General features: G+C 43.7%; 1 protein-coding gene across 2 annotated transcripts in view; it reads right to left on the bottom strand.

The window, feature by feature from the left end:
- CCBE1 (collagen and calcium binding EGF domains 1) overlaps positions 1 to 17,950 on the bottom strand; it is a 112,015-nt gene that overhangs the window by 24,821 nt on the left and 69,244 nt on the right. For both annotated transcript variants that reach the window (XR_010886978.1, XM_067316254.1), the window contains exon 3: positions 4,109 to 4,161. Coding sequence is in view for 1 of the 2 variants with exons in the window: in XM_067316254.1 (XP_067172355.1) it covers positions 4,109 to 4,161 (53 nt within the window). In the remaining variant the exon portion in view is untranslated. The remainder of the gene's footprint in view (positions 1 to 4,108; positions 4,162 to 17,950) is intronic.

The raw sequence follows: 17,950 nt of genomic DNA, 5'->3' as shown, positions 1-17,950 counted from the left end.
GGTGCTCTGAATTCTGGTTAGCTTGCCTAATACAGAATATATTTTCAAACCTAGCCTCTGCTTTACCAAAGGCTTTGACCTGCACACTCAAAACCTAACCTTTGGTATATAATTAGTGCTAACTCTCCAAGTGTTTCCACAGTTCCCTGTTCCATCTCTTTTTGCCCTTCTACCTATTCCTTTCTTCCACATTTATCAGTATATACATATTTGACTCTGAAACTACACTAGAGGCATGGGATTCCTTGCATTCAGTTCTCCTAAATTCCATACTAACCTCTGGACCATGCTTCTTCTCAGCCCATCGAGTTGTACAAAAACAAACCAATATTTTCACATTAAAAGAGAAACCAGGATTCCATGTCTCACACTGATGGAGGAGATGGTGGACAGATTTCAGATCATTTGATGTAAATTTTTATTTTCACACAGAAACAGGGAAAGGTCCAGGAGGTGGAAATCTTCCCAAGTACTTCCAGGTGGTGGTTCCCACACAGTCATGGAATCAACCCAGATCACATGGTAGCTGTGGGCAGGTCCCATGTCCTGTAGCTGTGTGTCTCCAGAGTTTTGGTCCCAGGCAGCGTGACTGTCTCAGGAGGTGTCTTCACAGCTAGGACAAAGTTGGGCAAAAGGTGCAGCAAATCCTGGCTGCAGTGCATCACCACTGTGTGCACTGTTGATCTGAGGATGCACATCTCTTCCACGTGCAAGCCCCTTGTCTGCCAGCCCAACCTATGAAATGTGGTTTGAGGATGAATCAAAGTCATATGGTGAGGATCAGTTTGTTCCAGACTTTAGGAAAATATGAAAACCAGAAGCAAAATAACAAATGCCTTCACGTTTAGCTTTCAACGAATTCAGGAATGACAATGCAACACTGCAAGTTGCACCAAGAAAGAGTTTCTGAAACAGCATTAGTGAGGAAAGACCAGACATAATTAGCATTTGCCTGCCATAGAGTACTTTGGTGTGAATTAATCAACAACCAGGACACTCAGGTAATGAACCAGTGATAGGGAGGGTGTTTCAGACTACAATGGTCTGTGCTATACTCTTGGTGAAGCTGTGAGACAGGGCCTGGTCGGAGCTGTCAGTCTCCAATGCAAAGAAGAGGGTGACCATTTTGAAAAAAGGATGAAAAGCTCTCTTTTGACCTGTTTATCTGGTCAAGTGGAGCAGGAAGAGACGTTACAGAGGAAAATCACTGACACAAAGTAAACTCCACTCTCTGTTTTCCTGAGGAGCATCACCCCCTGCTCTTGGAGCTGAACGCCAGGGAGAGAAAGTGTGTGCAAAGCAAAGAGAAATGTAGAACCTGGGTGCCTGGACTCAGGTTCACTGGGCTGCGCTGCCTTCTGTTGCTCTTCAAGGACAGATGAGAAACAATGGGACAGAAACCGAAGATGCTCATGGACAAAGGCACAGCCCTTGAGGGAAAGAGTCTGCTTAAACAACAGCTGCCGGCAAAGGAGATCGGCATCTTCCTGAGGCAGCTGTGACAGAGAGGACAAAGGAGGGTCTATCCCTCTCCCAACCTTCTTCCTTGCACCCCCTGCTAAATGACAGAGAAGACAGGGCTGAAACTACTCCTCTGCATTTTGACTTGCCAGTACTGTATTAAATGGTGCAGATGTGCTCTAATAAACTCACATCTGTAATGTATTTATGTGCTTGTGATGAGATATGCATTTCATACAGCCACTCTTGTCAAGATTATACCAAAACAATGTGTGAAGAGCCAAGTGATATATTGTAACGGAGTAAGGGAAATGAGCCCTTCACTGAATCATGTTTCTAGTCCCTACACCAAAGGCCCAGATAGTCTCAGATGTTATAGCAACTGCTGTGCCCTGTGAAGTTCAAGGCAAAATATAGGTCGAGCTGAAAAAAGGGGAGTGGAGATAAAAAGGGAAAGAAGCCACAGACAACAGAGAAATTCAATTAATGGTAGAAACTCTCAGGTTACTGAGATCCAGTTAATAGACATGATTAACTGAAGTCAGCGGGTACATAATAAAAGCTGCTCTCATAATTGCCTAAAATGTCAAGAGATAAAAATTAGAAGCCTGCAATAATTTATTGTCATGGCCCTCATTTTGTTTTTGTTCCTATTACTTCTTCTGCTGTATCCATTATATTTAGTGAATAATCAGCATATAAAAATGTTACACACAATAAGAAAGCTGGAGGCCAGACTACAGAGATTCTGGCTTCTCTCCACTTTGAAAGGATTCAGGGTTTCTGCCTTCAACACAAACAATGACCTTGCACAGCACAGCATAATATTCTGCTCCAAGTGTCCGTCTCACACTGAAGCTGTGATCTCACTCCCCAGGCACCGAGACAAAACTCACTGCAAAACCACAGGCAGAGGAAGTCCTTGTAAGCACCAGCTTCACCCAAACAGTACCCAGCTCCTCTGGGGCTTGGGCTGGCATAGTGAGCAGTTCCACCTCAAGGAAGCAGCAAAAATACAATTCCCGTTTTGAGAAGATGGCTTATGGTTCTGTAACCAGTCTGCTAGTGTTTCCAGGCAACAGCAAAAATACTCACAAAAAAGAAAACAGCAGCAGGATCAGAGCTGGGGAGAGTCTGCTGGCCAGAGATTACAACCCCCAAAACAGCTGACTCTCTCAAGTTTCTTGTCACTTTTCTTTTCAAGACATTGCCATCTTGAACTAAGAAAACTCTCAGATCAACTTGAGGCTTTCCATATATCATCAGAGAAGGATGTGTTGCCATAAACCATTTTTTAAATCTGCTTCCCTAAGGAAACATGGCTTATTTGCTTGTACTATCTGGTCATTTGCTTCTGCCTGACAGTTCCTCTTCTCTAATAACTTCAGAGCCTATCAATCAGCCAATTTCATACAAATCGGACAAAGCAGTAGGAATGACTGAAGAAGTTACATAGCTACAGCTCATATAAAATCATTGGCTGGGTAGAGAAGAGGGACCCAACAGATGCCTGCACCAAGGGAAAGGCAGGCAGAGCTCAGCCTGTCTCAGTGGTGGGTGCCAGCTGGCCAAGTGGCACAGGACGCCTTTGCAACTCTGCAGGCAGTTTGGCATCTGTGAAAGAGGCTGAAGCTGTAGGAGAAGGATTTCGGTATGAGGCATTGATGTGAGTAATTCCTGGGAGTCTGATCCAAACCTACCGACATCATTGGAAGCTTCCTGGTCTTTGCCTGGATCAGGCCCTTGAAACACATCTTAGTCATCCGGTCGCGCAGCATGCTTCCCCTGGGAGTCTCAGCTTCACCTGCAAACCCTCCCACTCTTCTCTAAAAGAGATCTTGTTACAGGAACTGCTGGGCATTGGGACCCAAATACTGTCTTTATAAATGGTAGGGGCAATTCTCCAGGACATTTCCTTTTCTCTGCAATATGAACTACCCCAAGTAATTCCCAGTATCTCCCTGCCAGCTGGTGAATAGGAGGCCATGCCCATGACAAGGCCATGCCCACCAACAGGAGAGGTGGTGGAAGACAGGGACACCATTCAGCAATGCTCGCCCCCTTGCTGATGTCTTCAGGAAATAGGTAATTAAAAGCTGGACTAACTCACCTAGTCACTGACCCCCCCATTACTTATAAGCCAAATCACCTGTGATGGATCCAAGAGGTATGCAGCTCTTCCCGCCTCTCATTCCATAACCGTTGGCATACATCCCAATGAAAGTCTAACACCCCTGCTGTAATTTATCTTGGGTTCTGCCCAGAGCCTGAGTACTGGTATTCATACAACATTGTGAAAGGCATCAGTCAGGAAACACGTGCTTCTGGATGCACAGATGGCTCCCGCACACACATCCAAGAGCAGAATGTGGCCCAGCATTTGCACCAGCTCATGTTACAAGATCTGTGCAGCCAGATGTACTTAGGGAGGATCGAGCCTGGCATGCTAAGTGAAACTTTTGAAAGACACTGATTTTTTATTTGCTTGACAATTTCTTGGAAACAGTTCCCCCACTGATACATGAGGTACAGCTGAGTCTGCGGTTAAATCAGGATGCTCTTCCAAATTGGCAGTGCAGATAACATGGCAAACAGGAAAAGACAAATGCACTGGGACACGAAGGGTAAGAACAGTGAAATCACATACCTTCAGGGATGCACTGTCCAAGAACAAATTTATAACCCTTACAGCATTTTTTCCTGAAAAACAATAAATAAATAAATAAATAAATAAATAAGTTCTCTAAAGGCTGGTGCTGCCTTTAAAAATAGTCATGGATAGATCATGGTTATGGAGGTGATGAAACAAATAAGATGAGGACTCTTTGCTTACGGTGGGGAGGTATCTCAACATTAAAGAATGCAACACAGAAACCCACCTCTCAATCCACGAGTTGTCTAATGATGCTACAACACTGCCCAGTGAACTGGACAGAGGATTATCAACATAAGCCCTCCACATGGAAGGCTTCCCTCAGCCCTGCTGCACAAACTGCTGTTTAAGTGTAAAACCAAGGCTCACTCTTACCCCAACATCTGCAGCTGCCTGTTCTTCCAGCCGGGACATTTGGGATGTTCTGTGACTCTCAGATGCCCTGATCTTGTGGGATGAATGCATGTTTACTTACAGGCAAGATGCCAGAAGGAAATGGGCAACTTTTTTAAAAGAAAATTTTCTTCCAATAATTCAGAGAGAGTATGAAAATCCACAGAACAAAATCACAGGTGAAATTAAAAACAATGCGTTGTTGTTCCTCAAACAAGGTTATTTTGGATCTCTGGAGAGCAGCTAACGACACAAGAAGCTAAGGAAGGGCCCCTAGCTATAATTTTCAGTGATCAGTCATTTTTGGCAAGTTGACTGTTGAGTGTCTGACTGGAGACATTTATGATAGCATGGCCGGCCACCTGAGGCAATACAGAACTCTTGAGGAGCATAGGGCTGGGTACCCCAACACTGAGCCACTCAAAATTACAAGTGGTTTTTGAAAATCCTGCTTCTCCATGTTGAAAGGACACAGCACACCTCAGTGCTGTCCATGCACTCAACCCAGGTCATAATTTTTATGATAAACTGAAGGGTGTTTTCAAACATCTGTCATAACAGTGTAAACTTACAGAAAGGGGTAGATCTCAGCTAGGAGTACACACAAGATAAATGTTATCATTCATTTCTCATATTTTAATAAACCTGGAAAGTGATAAGTGCAATGTATTGAGTATTTCAACTGGAGAGAGAGACAGAGTATTTTACATAGACAAAGGGACAAAACTATAATGGAGATTCTGTAAAACCAGACCTTTTTTATGCTTTCTACTATATGAAAATAAGTCTGAGTGCTGAGAAATATATCTTGTTATTGCTAGGCTGTAATGACATTTAAGTGCTCGGTTATATCTGCCTGTTTGCTTTCTAGTCAGGAAACTACAATAAGCCGCCAGGATTCCCAGTGGCGCTGAGGAGCATTCATGGACGGCTGCAGTCCTCATCGCCCTGCGCTCGTCAGCTACTCGCTGCAGGGGCTGGGTGACCTTTTGAAGGGTCCCAAGGTGGCAACTACCAGAACTGCTGCAAAAGAAGCAAACTTCCATTCAATGTGCTATTCAATCAGGTCTACATGGGTTTGGGGAGAAAAAGCTGTCTATTTTAGAGATTCAGAATTTTTCATGTCTTGTGTACATGTTGAAATATCTGCAAAACTAAGAAACCATCGATTTGATCTTACCCTTTAATTCAATAACTGACACAGAAGAGTGCTAAAGTCATGGAAGTCAATGACACAGCACTCCCCTTTACAATCCACAGCCCATCACAAATCATCATTATGTTGAATTCAAAGCAACTATCAGTTGCCACTGACCACTTAAAACAAACAATGCATTATTCCAAACTATGCAAAAACAAACTTTGGCTGCATATTTTTTCCACTTCCAGAGATTAGCTGGAATATAAATTATATTTAATGAAGGTTGAGCATTTGAAGAGGAAGCCTCACTTTGTTATGCAAACAGTGGTCCCTCATTAGACTTTTCTCCAAACACTGCTGTGGAGTTTTATCTGCAAGACAAACAAATGCAGGAGGAAGGAGTTCAAAGGTGCATCGGGGAGGCTGTTCCTATGCTGCAAGCTGTGCTGATGGCTTTCCAAGTGCACATTCATCTCCTCCTGTCTTCAGAATGGGGGGAAGGCACTGATAGAGGCTTGCTTGTAGCCTGGCTTAAAGGAAAGAGAGCTGAGAGAGAGAGCTGAGAGCAGAGGAGAGGAGGGCATCCACTGTGAGATGCTGGTCCATGCAGTTGTGCCAGCCAGAACTAACCAGGGTAGGCGAGCCACAGCCTTTATCATTTCTACCCTTTACCCTTTAAATTCCCACCCGATTGTCAGCATTAGGCTCCTTCCAGTCAAAAGCTAAGCAGCTCGTGGCAGCTCCTTAAACTGCACCTAGCCCTGGACAAGGGCTCACGTGCTGGGCACCTTTCAGGAGCAACCCTTCTTTTCTGAACTCTGTTAGTCAGTGGTGGCTTCTGGCTGGATTTGTTCTTTTTTCATGGCTTAATTGTGAATTTTTCTGACTTCTTGGATTCTCCTGACAGCCAAATCACTTGCCCTGTGCAAAATCCTCTCCCACAGCTGGCCTGCCTAGGACACGTCTTATGCTGAAAGAGCGGACTGGTGGCTCCTTGTATCGCAGGGCATGAGGGAAGTCCTCGCTCAGGGATTGCCTCACTGGACTTGGCCAACACCCAGCTAGTCCTATACACTATTTCTGTTACTGAGGAACAGCATGTGATTTAGAGAAAAACACAAGTCTGAGAATCTGCTGCACGCTGAGTTACAACCATTGAATATTGCACTGACACCCTGGAGCACAGCTTAGCATATCCTTGCCGGAGGGTTTGTTTTAATTAAAACAACTGGATATTCTTGCTACCCTGGCAGATGTCCAAGCCCTTTCTGAAATTCTTAGCTTCGATGGCATCTTGAGGCAATGAGTTCCACAGGTGAGTCAGATGTTTTTGAAAATTTTTTGAGTCTCCTTTTCAATTTTGTTGAATGTTCCCATGATTTACGGGTAAGGAGATTCAGAAATATTGTAATACCTCTCCTCAACATTTTTCCACATCATGGGAGCTTTAAATCATATCTAATGAAGCAGCACAGAGGAGGGATATGGTGCTGTCAGGCTTACACTCCAGAAACCAATTCCCCCAGACAATAATTTCCCAATTCAAGATTACAGATCTCTGTTTTAGGGCACTCTGTACTCCACAGACTATCAGCATGATTTTGCCAGGGGAGCTGATACTTTGGAGTTAATGCACAGGAAAAGCAATACCCATTTCTCTGAACATTACATTTCAACCCTGTGATGCTTGCATTTTTTAGCCTTTTACATTCCTGGAGAGAAATCTGTCAAAATGATAGACACATCAGTTGATCATTAGCAAAGGCATTTTAATAGTAATACTTATTTCAAACATCCAGCTCCAGGTTGACATGTCTAATCAACGTTGCACAGCAGCAATCTCATTACACATAATGAGAGGTAAGAGGGGGTCCCCACTGATAATTTTAATGACTGAATAACTTTCAGCAAGGCAGTTGCTAGGCAGCTGTACATATGAGCATGCATCAAACACTGTAAATAATGCACAGTCGTGTAGGAAGTTCAATGACTAAGATGTGGAAATTAACTTGATTCATTATCATTAAATCTGGTTTTCAAAAGGAGTAGCTTTTAGCAGATCTATCTGTTACAGCCTTTAATAGGGTGGTCCAGCCTTTAAAATATTAGAGTCACCTGGCAACTTCTGGTTCTCGTGCAGTCTTCACTCAGGAAAGTGCACAAGCCCAGATTCACAGAGGGTATTGGGCAACGTGATTTGATCACCGCAGTGTCTACCTTTTCAACCCTGTTACCTGTAACAAAATCCACAGACCTTAGCTCAGGACTGCTGAGCTCCAAAAGCATGGGACTCTCTCAAAGCAAAGTCACTCTTGTGTTTGAAAGGTGGCTGCAAGAGAAGCCGAAAGAGGATTAACTACTCCCCTCTGCTGCCAAGGTTGAGGCTGTCCTGGGTCGCCGAATGTTAGAAGCTGGGAATCGGGGACAAACATTTGATAGCTATAAACTTTTGACACATCCATGACTAGGCAACAGCTGAGCACCAGCTCTGAGGATCTGCCTTCATTACAGGCTTCTGTGGACCATCGCCTTGCAGACCATGAGGGGAGCTTTACACTAGCATCCTCATGACCTATAGACCAAAGGTCCCCCCCAGTGCCCGACACACAGTGTATCAGGACAGTTGCCTCCCAGCAGTGTGTCACTGAGCTGTAGCTATTTGATAGCATCGCCCGAGACAGGCAGGATGAAAGGAATGTGTCTCAATTAAGCCACAACTTTATTAAGTTAGTTTATCTGGGAACTATCAGTAGTAACTCATCCAGTGCGGCTCATGATAATTTTTCCCATAATTGTTTCCACCTGGTGAAGGGCTGCTGTCCTCCCCCAGCCCACAGCTACCTCCTGGCCTGCTGTTGGGACACCACTGCCCATCCATTCAGCAGCTGGAGGAAGGGCACTGAGCTTACCCTTTTTTCCAGGGTCTTCAGGGTGTGCTTTCCCTCCCTTCAAGTCCAGAGTACCAAGGTGGTACTGGTACCAGTGGACAAAAACTGAACAGCTCTCCCCAGCCTCTAGTCTTTGACCTATCCTGGGCAAACCAGGCAAACCTTCTAGGCAGTCTGGGAGATGGACAGGAGGAGGCTGGTGCTGGTTGTCGTGCCATGCACAGGCTCCCATGCTACAGAGCAGGTCGGTCAGGCTGAAGAGAGTGGGGTACCCTGAACTGAGAAAATACTTCTGTGGAAGAAGGGAGTGATTCAGAGTCCTACCAGAGCTGCAACTCTATGGAAATGTGAATAATAATAGGATAAAATTTTAACTGAGATTTAATCTGTATCTGTAAGCAGTAACATGGCAGTGACATGGCATCTGATGACGGCTGGCTCAGAGCTACTTGATGCATTATACAGTTTTTTGTTATCTCAAGCAGAAGAGACTCCAAAGCTCTACCACGACATTTATGTTGAAAATGATATGTAATGGTCATTTAATTATTGAAAAAAGAAAAGGGAAGGGAAAAGGAAGAGAAGTGGGAGGGGGAAATGCAGAGGAAGAGAAAAGGAAAGGGGGAAAGGGGAAGTGGGAAAGGAGAAGTGGTAAAGAGGAAGGGAAAAAGAAAAGTTTCATACTAGCTTCCAATGAACATTATACGTTAAGGACACTCTTAGAGCTTGCTGAAAATGTCAACAGTACAAACAGAAGAATCCACACCAGGAAATATTTGTCTTCTAGGAGCAAAGCAGGCACAGCGATCACTACATTGACTCAAAAAGTGAGTTTTTATAATAAACTATTATCCTTACTTTACCCTTACTATGCTGCAGGTACCCTTACTATGCTGCAGGTTCAGACAATCAGCCTTCAGGATAGCTTTACCCAAACAAAAGTGAGTCAAGCAGAAGCAATTTACTTCTCATCTGTCATGGGCTAGGAGCACACACATGGGCAGTTTCTAAAGCTTAGCTGATGCATGGGATAGCTTTACTAGAAGATGCAGCAGCTCAGTATGTGGTCAGGCAGGTCAAATCCACTGTCTGACATGCTATTTCTGACCTATGAATGTCAGAAGAGTCTCAATTTAGGGGACATAAGAGCCATTTGACATTTTATGTGGGTTTAGATATATCATCACTGTTATCCCAGGTAGTAGGCTGTTAGAAAATAATGATAATACAGTAGAGCAGCTAATGAAAAAATCTTGCATGTTCAGCTCTTACATTGCAGAACAGCGTCAAGGAAGCACGTGACAGTCAACCACTGACATTTTGTTCAACAGCAAACCAAAAGCAAGAAAGCCTGCCCTGTGAGAAAGAAGTGCCAACAGAGAATGTTGGTATTTCACTAAAAAGCTGAATCCAGAAAATATTTGACTTCCAAATGTTGAAACTCTAAGAACATCATTTATTCTCAAGTGATATTTCCATTTTTGTTTTTTTTCCAATGACAGGCTAACATTTTCATGGAAAGCCAACACTTCTCTTGACAAAGGTATTAAACCAAAAAAAACCAATTTCCTATTGAAAAAAAGTAGAATTTTTTTTTAACTAGACTTCTTCAGACAATATCATAACATCAACTCATGTGAGCCTGTGCCGTGTCTTCAAGACCTGAGTTAGCAAAAGCCACAGCATTGCTGTGTTTAATTGCACAAAGGAGTCTTTGTTAGGATGGCTACTTATTGTGTCCGCTCTGTGCTTTTCTTTGATCATCCTGAATTTCAGAAATAAGCAGTGCAGCAAAAATGCAAATGTAAAATACAGTAATTAACTTACAAATATTAATTAGTCAGCTATGAAAGTGAACCAACAACGTACCTTAAAAAAAATCCTTGTTTTCTCATATTATATATAAAGTCCAAATGAGAGCCAGGTCTATCTGCCAAAATATGCACAGACAAGACCCAGCTGCAGTGCAAGTGTGTTAATGAAGTAGCGCAGTAGCTGTGCGAAGTTTAGCCATAATTCACATGGAGAGATTTATAGCAACATGGTTGAAAACTGAAGCAATGCACTTTTTTTGTTTGCTTTTCTGTGGGATACATACCAAAATCTTGAGTAAGAGAGGATAGCCTCCCTGTAGACAGTCGCTCAACATACACTTTGCCATGGTTTCCAGACTCAGTCTTTTTCCACAGTTGTGTAAGGAGATAATTTATGATCACATTGGGTGTAACTCATCAAAATCCAAGCCCTACCACTTCCCGTCACTGTCCCTAGCTGAGGGTGAATGACACAGAGCAGGGTGCATGTCTTTTACTGTCTAGGAAATGCAGCAGCACCTATGACCACAGTAGGTATATGTGCACTTATTTATTTCTGTTAACTGGCTGAATAAAGCAGAAAAAAAAGGAGGATCTACTGGAGCAACAACAGAGACCTACCCTTCACCAGCAAAGCTGGAACTCAGACCTCCGAAAGCAAATCATTGCAACCAATTACTTGATTTTTCTGAAAGTTGGATTTTCAGTGATGAATGGTTTGCCTGAGTCTAGGTCATGTTTCTCATCAGCTACTTCAGTCAAATAAATTTGCCACATTTTTTCTTTCTTTTTTAAAGAAGCCCTGCTATCTGCCCTTTTGCTCAACTCTGGTTATTAACATCAATACCAGAAATAAAATCCATTTCCCGTTATTGTTAATGGGAAGGTTTTGATAAGATTCACAATTCATAGACTCCTCTTCCGTGAACATAAGCCTGGGACCAGATCCCCCCCGGCAGAAGCAATGTACCTCTGTTGACTTTGGTGGACACACGCCAGTTCATACTAACTGAGGGCCAGCTGATGATTTTGAAAGCTCTCTGATATGCTGTTTGGCTGCTCTTTATTTTAGTGTATTGTTAACTGACTCCCTCTCTCCTAGCTACTCAAAGCACTGTTTTGTCTCATCTTTTTATGGTGCTGGAATAGAAATTGTGCTTTCTTCATCTCAGAGAGCACAAGGGACCTTCCAAACTGCTAAAGTTATTTGCAGCTAATGCATAACTTAGTATTTGCGACTGCATGAAAGAAACTGGGAACACTTTCCTCTATAAAGGAGCAGCAAAATCTAAGCAGCTTCAAAGGGTTCAGGAAAGGATATGTAAACCACACAGGGGTATGTGAGCGGAGAGAAGGATAAAAGGGCTTTAAATCTCCTCCCCTCGCACACCAGCTTGTGCCTGGTCACAGCACCTTGCTGAGCACACAGTCGTGGAGCCGCGGCGGGAGGCTGTGGCCACCCTGCGCATTTCGCTAATACCCAAAGACCCTGCGGTTCGGCCGCGCTGCGCTGTGTGCATGGAAGAATCACCACGTTTCACACCGGAGGTGCGGACTCCATCCCAGGAAAGCAGCGATCCGGCCTCGCGACTGCACAGAACTGGGCAATGAGCAAAAGACAAAACTTTGCGAGGTCTGGGGAATTTAACCATTGGAAATGTCTGTCCGGTGTCCTTTCGCAGCTGGCTCCAGGGCACAATGCAGCGCGCCTCGCCACACTGGGGTTCGTGGGCTTGTTGCAATGAATTAAACACTACGAGGTGTGCAGACAAAATCTGGGCAGACCACCTCCTCGAACACATCCCCACCGCGTCAGCGGGTCAGCGTTCCCAGGAGAGCCACATGCTCGGACTGTTTTAGCTTTTGGGATGCAGGGAAAGGGATGGGTACGTAGCAAACGCTGCAGGCAGCCTCCCCAGGGGAAGAACAGAGCTCATGAGCTTTGCTCACTGCAGCAGCAAGCAGCATCTAGCGGGAAGCTTTTTGGGTCCATTCTGGACAAAATACAGACTATCAGAGGTGTTTCCTGTGATCGTTCCTTCTGATTCATAATGAAAGAAACCAGTTGTGTTGGGATTTCCATTTGAAACCATAGAGACTAGGGCTTTGGGCTTCGGGGGAAGCCGTCACGCTGTGCTGCAGGGCCAGGACCGACTTTGGCCCTTGCTGCTTCCCAGCCCCAGCAGCATCTTGGGCTGCAGCGCCGTCGGCTGACCACAGACTAATGATCGAGTGGTCGCTCCCGACTGGCACAGCTGGTCACCATCAGCACTTGTACTCGGCTTAGTATAATGATACCCCAAAATGACTAAGTCATTTGCCTGTGAGTTTTCTCTGAGCAAAGAAGGAAAATCGCATGAGGAAAGTATCACACAACTTCAAAAAGGTAATGAAATCACCCCTACTGCCCCTGGAAAAGCCATTTGTTGGATATTTTACGTGCATGTAAACATCTTCAGAATCACATATGTGATTCCTTCAGCACTGGACTGTAATTTCTCCCCTTCTGTCTTGGATTTTGTTTTTTTTTTTTTTTAATGCAAGGGAATGTTCATATGGTTTGTTGCTAGACAGCATGTCAAAAAAAGCAGAATGGTTAAATAAAAGACTTCTGACTGTTCTCATCTGCTTAGACTCAGCTTTATATACGTGTTGTCAGCTTTGTCTTGCTCTTTTTTATTATAGCATTCTTTTATTTTTTGGAGTTGTACCAAGAAAATGATTTTGTTTAGTTTCACAGGTGAAGTTGCTTTGGATTTTACTAAATCAAATTAATGTTTGACAGATGTGAAATTTGGTGGGAAGAAAAAAATTAATTTTATACAAAGATGGCACTGTTTACATTTGCTACATAGTCTAACAAACTGGCAAAGTATGATACATTCTCATAAGTATATTTTCTTCTGTAAAAATGAGTAGCCTTCTAAACCTCATTTGAAATGATCCAATATTCAGCCCATGTTTTAAAATAACTCATCCCTTTGAGATTTAAAGTAAAAAAAGAGAATATAAGTCTTTTTTCCACCATCTCTGACTTCCAGTTAGAGAACTGGAAGCCAAATTTCCTTCCAAGACTGCAAATAGCATGTCTTACTGATGGCACACATTCAATTATTTATCTAAACAAAGGTGAGCCAGAGTACAGGACTAATCACAGCACATCTGTCCAGTCTCTTGGATTTTTAAACTTCCATGACTCTTCACTTCGAGGCTCCAATTTCCTACCAAATATTCATGATAGATAGAAAGTAATAAATTCCATTTCAGTAACGAAAGTAGTGCCAGAGCAACGCTGCAAGGAGCTCTGCTCGTTTGCTGGCTGCCGTTCTTTTGCTGGGTCACTGGAGTCAAACAGCAATAAAATGCTGGCAAGCTCTTAGATTTACTGAGTCCAGTCCAATCCAATCCAGTTTATATAGCATCTTTCATCAACAAGATCGCAAAAATGCTACATAAGCAATGTCTAATAAACTCCTTTTAATAAACAATGAAAGGCAAGCGCCTTTTATATATGCACGCACAGAAAAGCACATCACAGAAACTATGCAAGGAAGTCAGATTTCTATAGCTAGTTCTCCAAACAGGACATAAATCCTGATTAACCCTAAGAGGCAAGCTAGTAACTTGGTTGACATTCACTTGGGGATGAAGGGGGCAGCTGCTGCATAAGGACCCGATCCTGATCCAGCAGAAATCACTGGCAGTTTTGCCATGAACATGTATCAGACTTGGCTCAGACTAATAAAACAAGATTCAGGATGCTGCTTAAGCACGTGCTCAACTCTGAGGATGTGCTACAGCTGCGCTTTTAGGAAGGGCGATGTTAGACACTCACTTGTGGCATAAACTGAAACAACTCTGGCTTGCGTTTGGGTGTCATTGAAGCCAGTTGCAAAGGTCTTTCTGATTTTGGTGTATTCAGGATTTGACAAATACCCCTGCTCCTTCACTCCTCCCACAGATACACCATCCACCTATACCCTATATGCACACACATATATATAACCTGTCCTCCTTATCTGAAAGCCATATTTCAGATATAATGATTTGGTTTTCAATAATAAAAGGAAAATTTGGTTGAATTTGAAATTCAACCTTTGGGAAGAAGGTGAAAAAAATTAATTCCAGCCAGGCTTTCATTTGGGATTTAAATAGCTGGAGCTGGGGAGAACCAGACACAAACCATCAGCTTTTAGGAAAGTCAGATACCATGGAAAACCATTTCAGAAAGGTGCTGCTCTGAACATCTTGCTCTCTACACTGACTGCCCCCCATATCAAATTTGATAGCTGGGTTTCTATCTCAGTGCTAGCAAACCTGCACGACAGTGGGAGTCCGAGGATGAAGGCTGCATTTGGCAGCGCTGCTTCTCTGGCACAGAGAACTTCCTACCGAAAGGGCAACACTCGCTGGTGCAGGGGAAAGAGGCGTACGTGAGCTTATCCTGGATTCAGGGGCAAAACCACAGAAACTGAGGATCACCAGAGCAAGATGGACTTCTTGCATCCACTTTCTCAAGCATATGCAGCAAGCAATTTGAACACGATTAAATCACACGCACCTGTATCTGGAGCACCCCGTTGGCCTCTCTGGAGTACAGAGGAGACCCCAACCCCAAACCGTTGCCAGCGCTCCCAGGTCTTTCCTCTTCATCCTCCTCATGAGGGCAGAAAAAACAAACAGCACGTCACAGCTGTTATTCGTGTCACTTCAAGCACTGTCAGAGGGCCCTGCAATACTGCGACTGCTGCAGACAAGGCAAAATCCTATCCAGAAGAAGATGGAAGTACAATTCACTGCTCACAAATACCTAAACAACAGTGTTTTGTCAAAGAGAGAACGGGAGGACGCCCTGCGTTGCAAGCATTTCGCTGTGAGACGTCAGAACCACGACTGCAGAAAGAAACCTCCCCTGTCCGCAGGCACCATCGGAGTCGGTCAGAAACCTCAGGGGCAAAATTTCTTCAAATTTCTAAAATGCATTTGAGCCTGTCCTTCCTTTACGCTTTGTTGGGAGGTTCTTACCGCAAATTAAGCCTGAAAATTAAGGGACAGTAATTTTCCACTTCTCCGCCTTTGTCAAAGCCAAAAGGCCCATGAATCAAATGGCTACAATTCAAAAGCCTGTCTCCCCTCTTCTGCAATATACACTTGGTAAAGGAAATTGCACTAATTAGCCACTACCTTGCTATTTCAGCATAAGAAGAAGATTGCTGATCGTTTCCTGGACACTATATACCATCTACTGACAAGAGGTATTAAATGGCTCCCGTGTTCAAAGCACATGCTTTATAAGAGCGCAGAAAGTATCGTGATCTAATTTTATACCTCATGAATCACATAAGGGTACTTAACAGCCACTTATGCCAAAAGATTTTTATCCTCCCAATACTGGTGTAGAGTCATAGGGGCATGACCCTGCTTCAGTGCAGCCAAGGGAATTTTTCAAATCAAGATTTCAGCCATCCTATAAGCAGCAGAAATAAATCCTTAGAAAAAAACACCCTAATTTTAGAATCATAGTTCCATAGCATAATTTTGGTTGCAAGGTATTTTTGGAAATCTTCGGATCCAACCCCTTCGTCACTGTGCATTTTCCCCTTACATCTACTTAGAATGTCCCTTGCTGCAACGTGGGGCTGTCATCTCCTGTCCTTTTGCTGTGGACCTCTGACAAAAGTCTGGCTCTGTCTTCTCTGTAACTCCCCATCAGGCAGCTGGAGACACCAATTACATTTGCCCCTTAGTGCTCTCTTTTCTCCAGACTGAGCAAACCCAGCTCCCTAAGGCTCTTCTTGAACATAATGTTCTCCAGCCCTGCCAGGTACCTTAGCTCCAGTTTGTCAGCAAGTATACCAAATTGTAGGTAACCAAATCGAACAGTATCTCTAGCAGATAGTCTTTGGAACAGATTAAAGAAACAGAAAACAAAAAATAAAAGTGGTTTGCTAAATTGCAAGGGAATTGGACTTTTGGTTTCCTCCCACCACTTTCTTTCCCCTCTTCCCTCCATTTTCTCAAAAAAATTTTAAAAGAAGAAAAAATGAAAAAGGTAGAAACTCCCGAATGCAATATAAACAATGCTATTTGTTGTGATAATGTTTTCAAACAAAAGAGCTGGCCAGCTCTGATCACTATCTGAGCAACAAGGCTAAGTTAAATTTGTGTTTCTAATATATTTTCAACATCAATAGCAGCAAGGAATTAACTTCTTAATGTAAACCTGTGGAAATTGCTATAAAGACACTAAAGAAGAAATTATTTCAAGAGTGTTGCACTGATCCAGACATTTCTCCCTTTTTTCCCTCTCTTTTATTGTTCCCATAGAAGACCTTGTAAAAGCTGAAACTACTTATTAAGCGTACAGACTTAATGATTGGACAAAGAAAGAAATAATTCTTAACATAACATGTTCACAAGCCAGATCCATGTTTATTGTCCACAGAGATGATAGCAAAACACTCTCTAAATACAGAGCAGCCTCTGTTAGAACAGAATCTATCTCCATGAACTGCTTCCAGCATACAGAAAAGATCTGTTTTTAAAACAGCGCAGCATGAAAGGTCGCTGAATTATACGGTGGTACTGTACCATGGCCCCAGTGCAAAGGATTATTTTTGCAGACGCACATCTGCAGGTTATTTGTTGCAGGGCCGAGTGGATGGAGTAAATCCTGAAACAATTCACTAATTAGGCAAGTATTAATGGAACGAGCTGTTATTTACATGGTGTCATTAGAATGCGCGGTATCCGCCACTGCTGCCGCTGGGACGCTGCAATGGTATCTGCGCTGCTGTCCCCATCTCCACAGCTGCTTCTGTTCAGTTTAGGCTGTAGTCAATAGCTGATGGAAAGTTCATGAAGCAGTTTTAGATGTGGCAATTTGATTAGATCCTTGGTTTAAACAGCAGGAGCAGGAATGCAATCCGGCCCTTTTTACTGTCAGTGAATGCGCTGCAGTGATTTTAGCATGGAGGGGACTGGACCTCTAAATGTCAGTTAATCCTGCTCTTCTCAAATTTGTGAGCAAAGAGGTGGCATGTGACCATTTTAAAACATAAAGAGTGAAGTTGTTTTTCAGAGACTTCCTTGCATTTCCCCACCGCGCTGTGTCCCACATAGGGATCAGCTTTCAAGCCAGGCAGAGTCTGCGCGTGGTGTCAATCGCCCATTAGCCAAGCAGCAATCGTACGACCGACTGCGCCAGGTCCTCGCCAAGCAAACCACAGCCCCAGCCCAGAGCACAGCCCACTTCCTATTGCTTAATTTAACTTAGCTGACACTGGATGTGGCTTCACTCTCCCCATGCGTTCCCCATCTTATTGCTGGAAGATGATTTTAGTCCTGAATGACATACTAAGGTCAAACCCAAGATCTTGATGAGATGCCAAAAGGCTACCACACCAGTTTACCTCCCATTTGACTCCAGTGCCCAAGGGCCAAGCCACCCGCTCGGCACGCTTGGTACTTGCTGCCAGGCTCCAGCTGGGGTAAAGCCAGCCGTGCCACCACCGGCAGCACAGGCACGCAGATGTGACCACGTCTGCGCCCTGCAGAGACCATGGACACGATCATCTGCACCAGCCAGCAGCCTGCGCTC

The sequence above is a fragment of the Apteryx mantelli genome, chromosome Z, assembly GCF_036417845.1.
Source record: "Apteryx mantelli isolate bAptMan1 chromosome Z, bAptMan1.hap1, whole genome shotgun sequence".
NCBI lineage: Eukaryota > Metazoa > Chordata > Aves > Apterygiformes > Apterygidae > Apteryx > Apteryx mantelli.
Note: the sequence above shows the minus strand (reverse complement) of the source record. Positions and strands in the feature narration are given on the sequence as shown.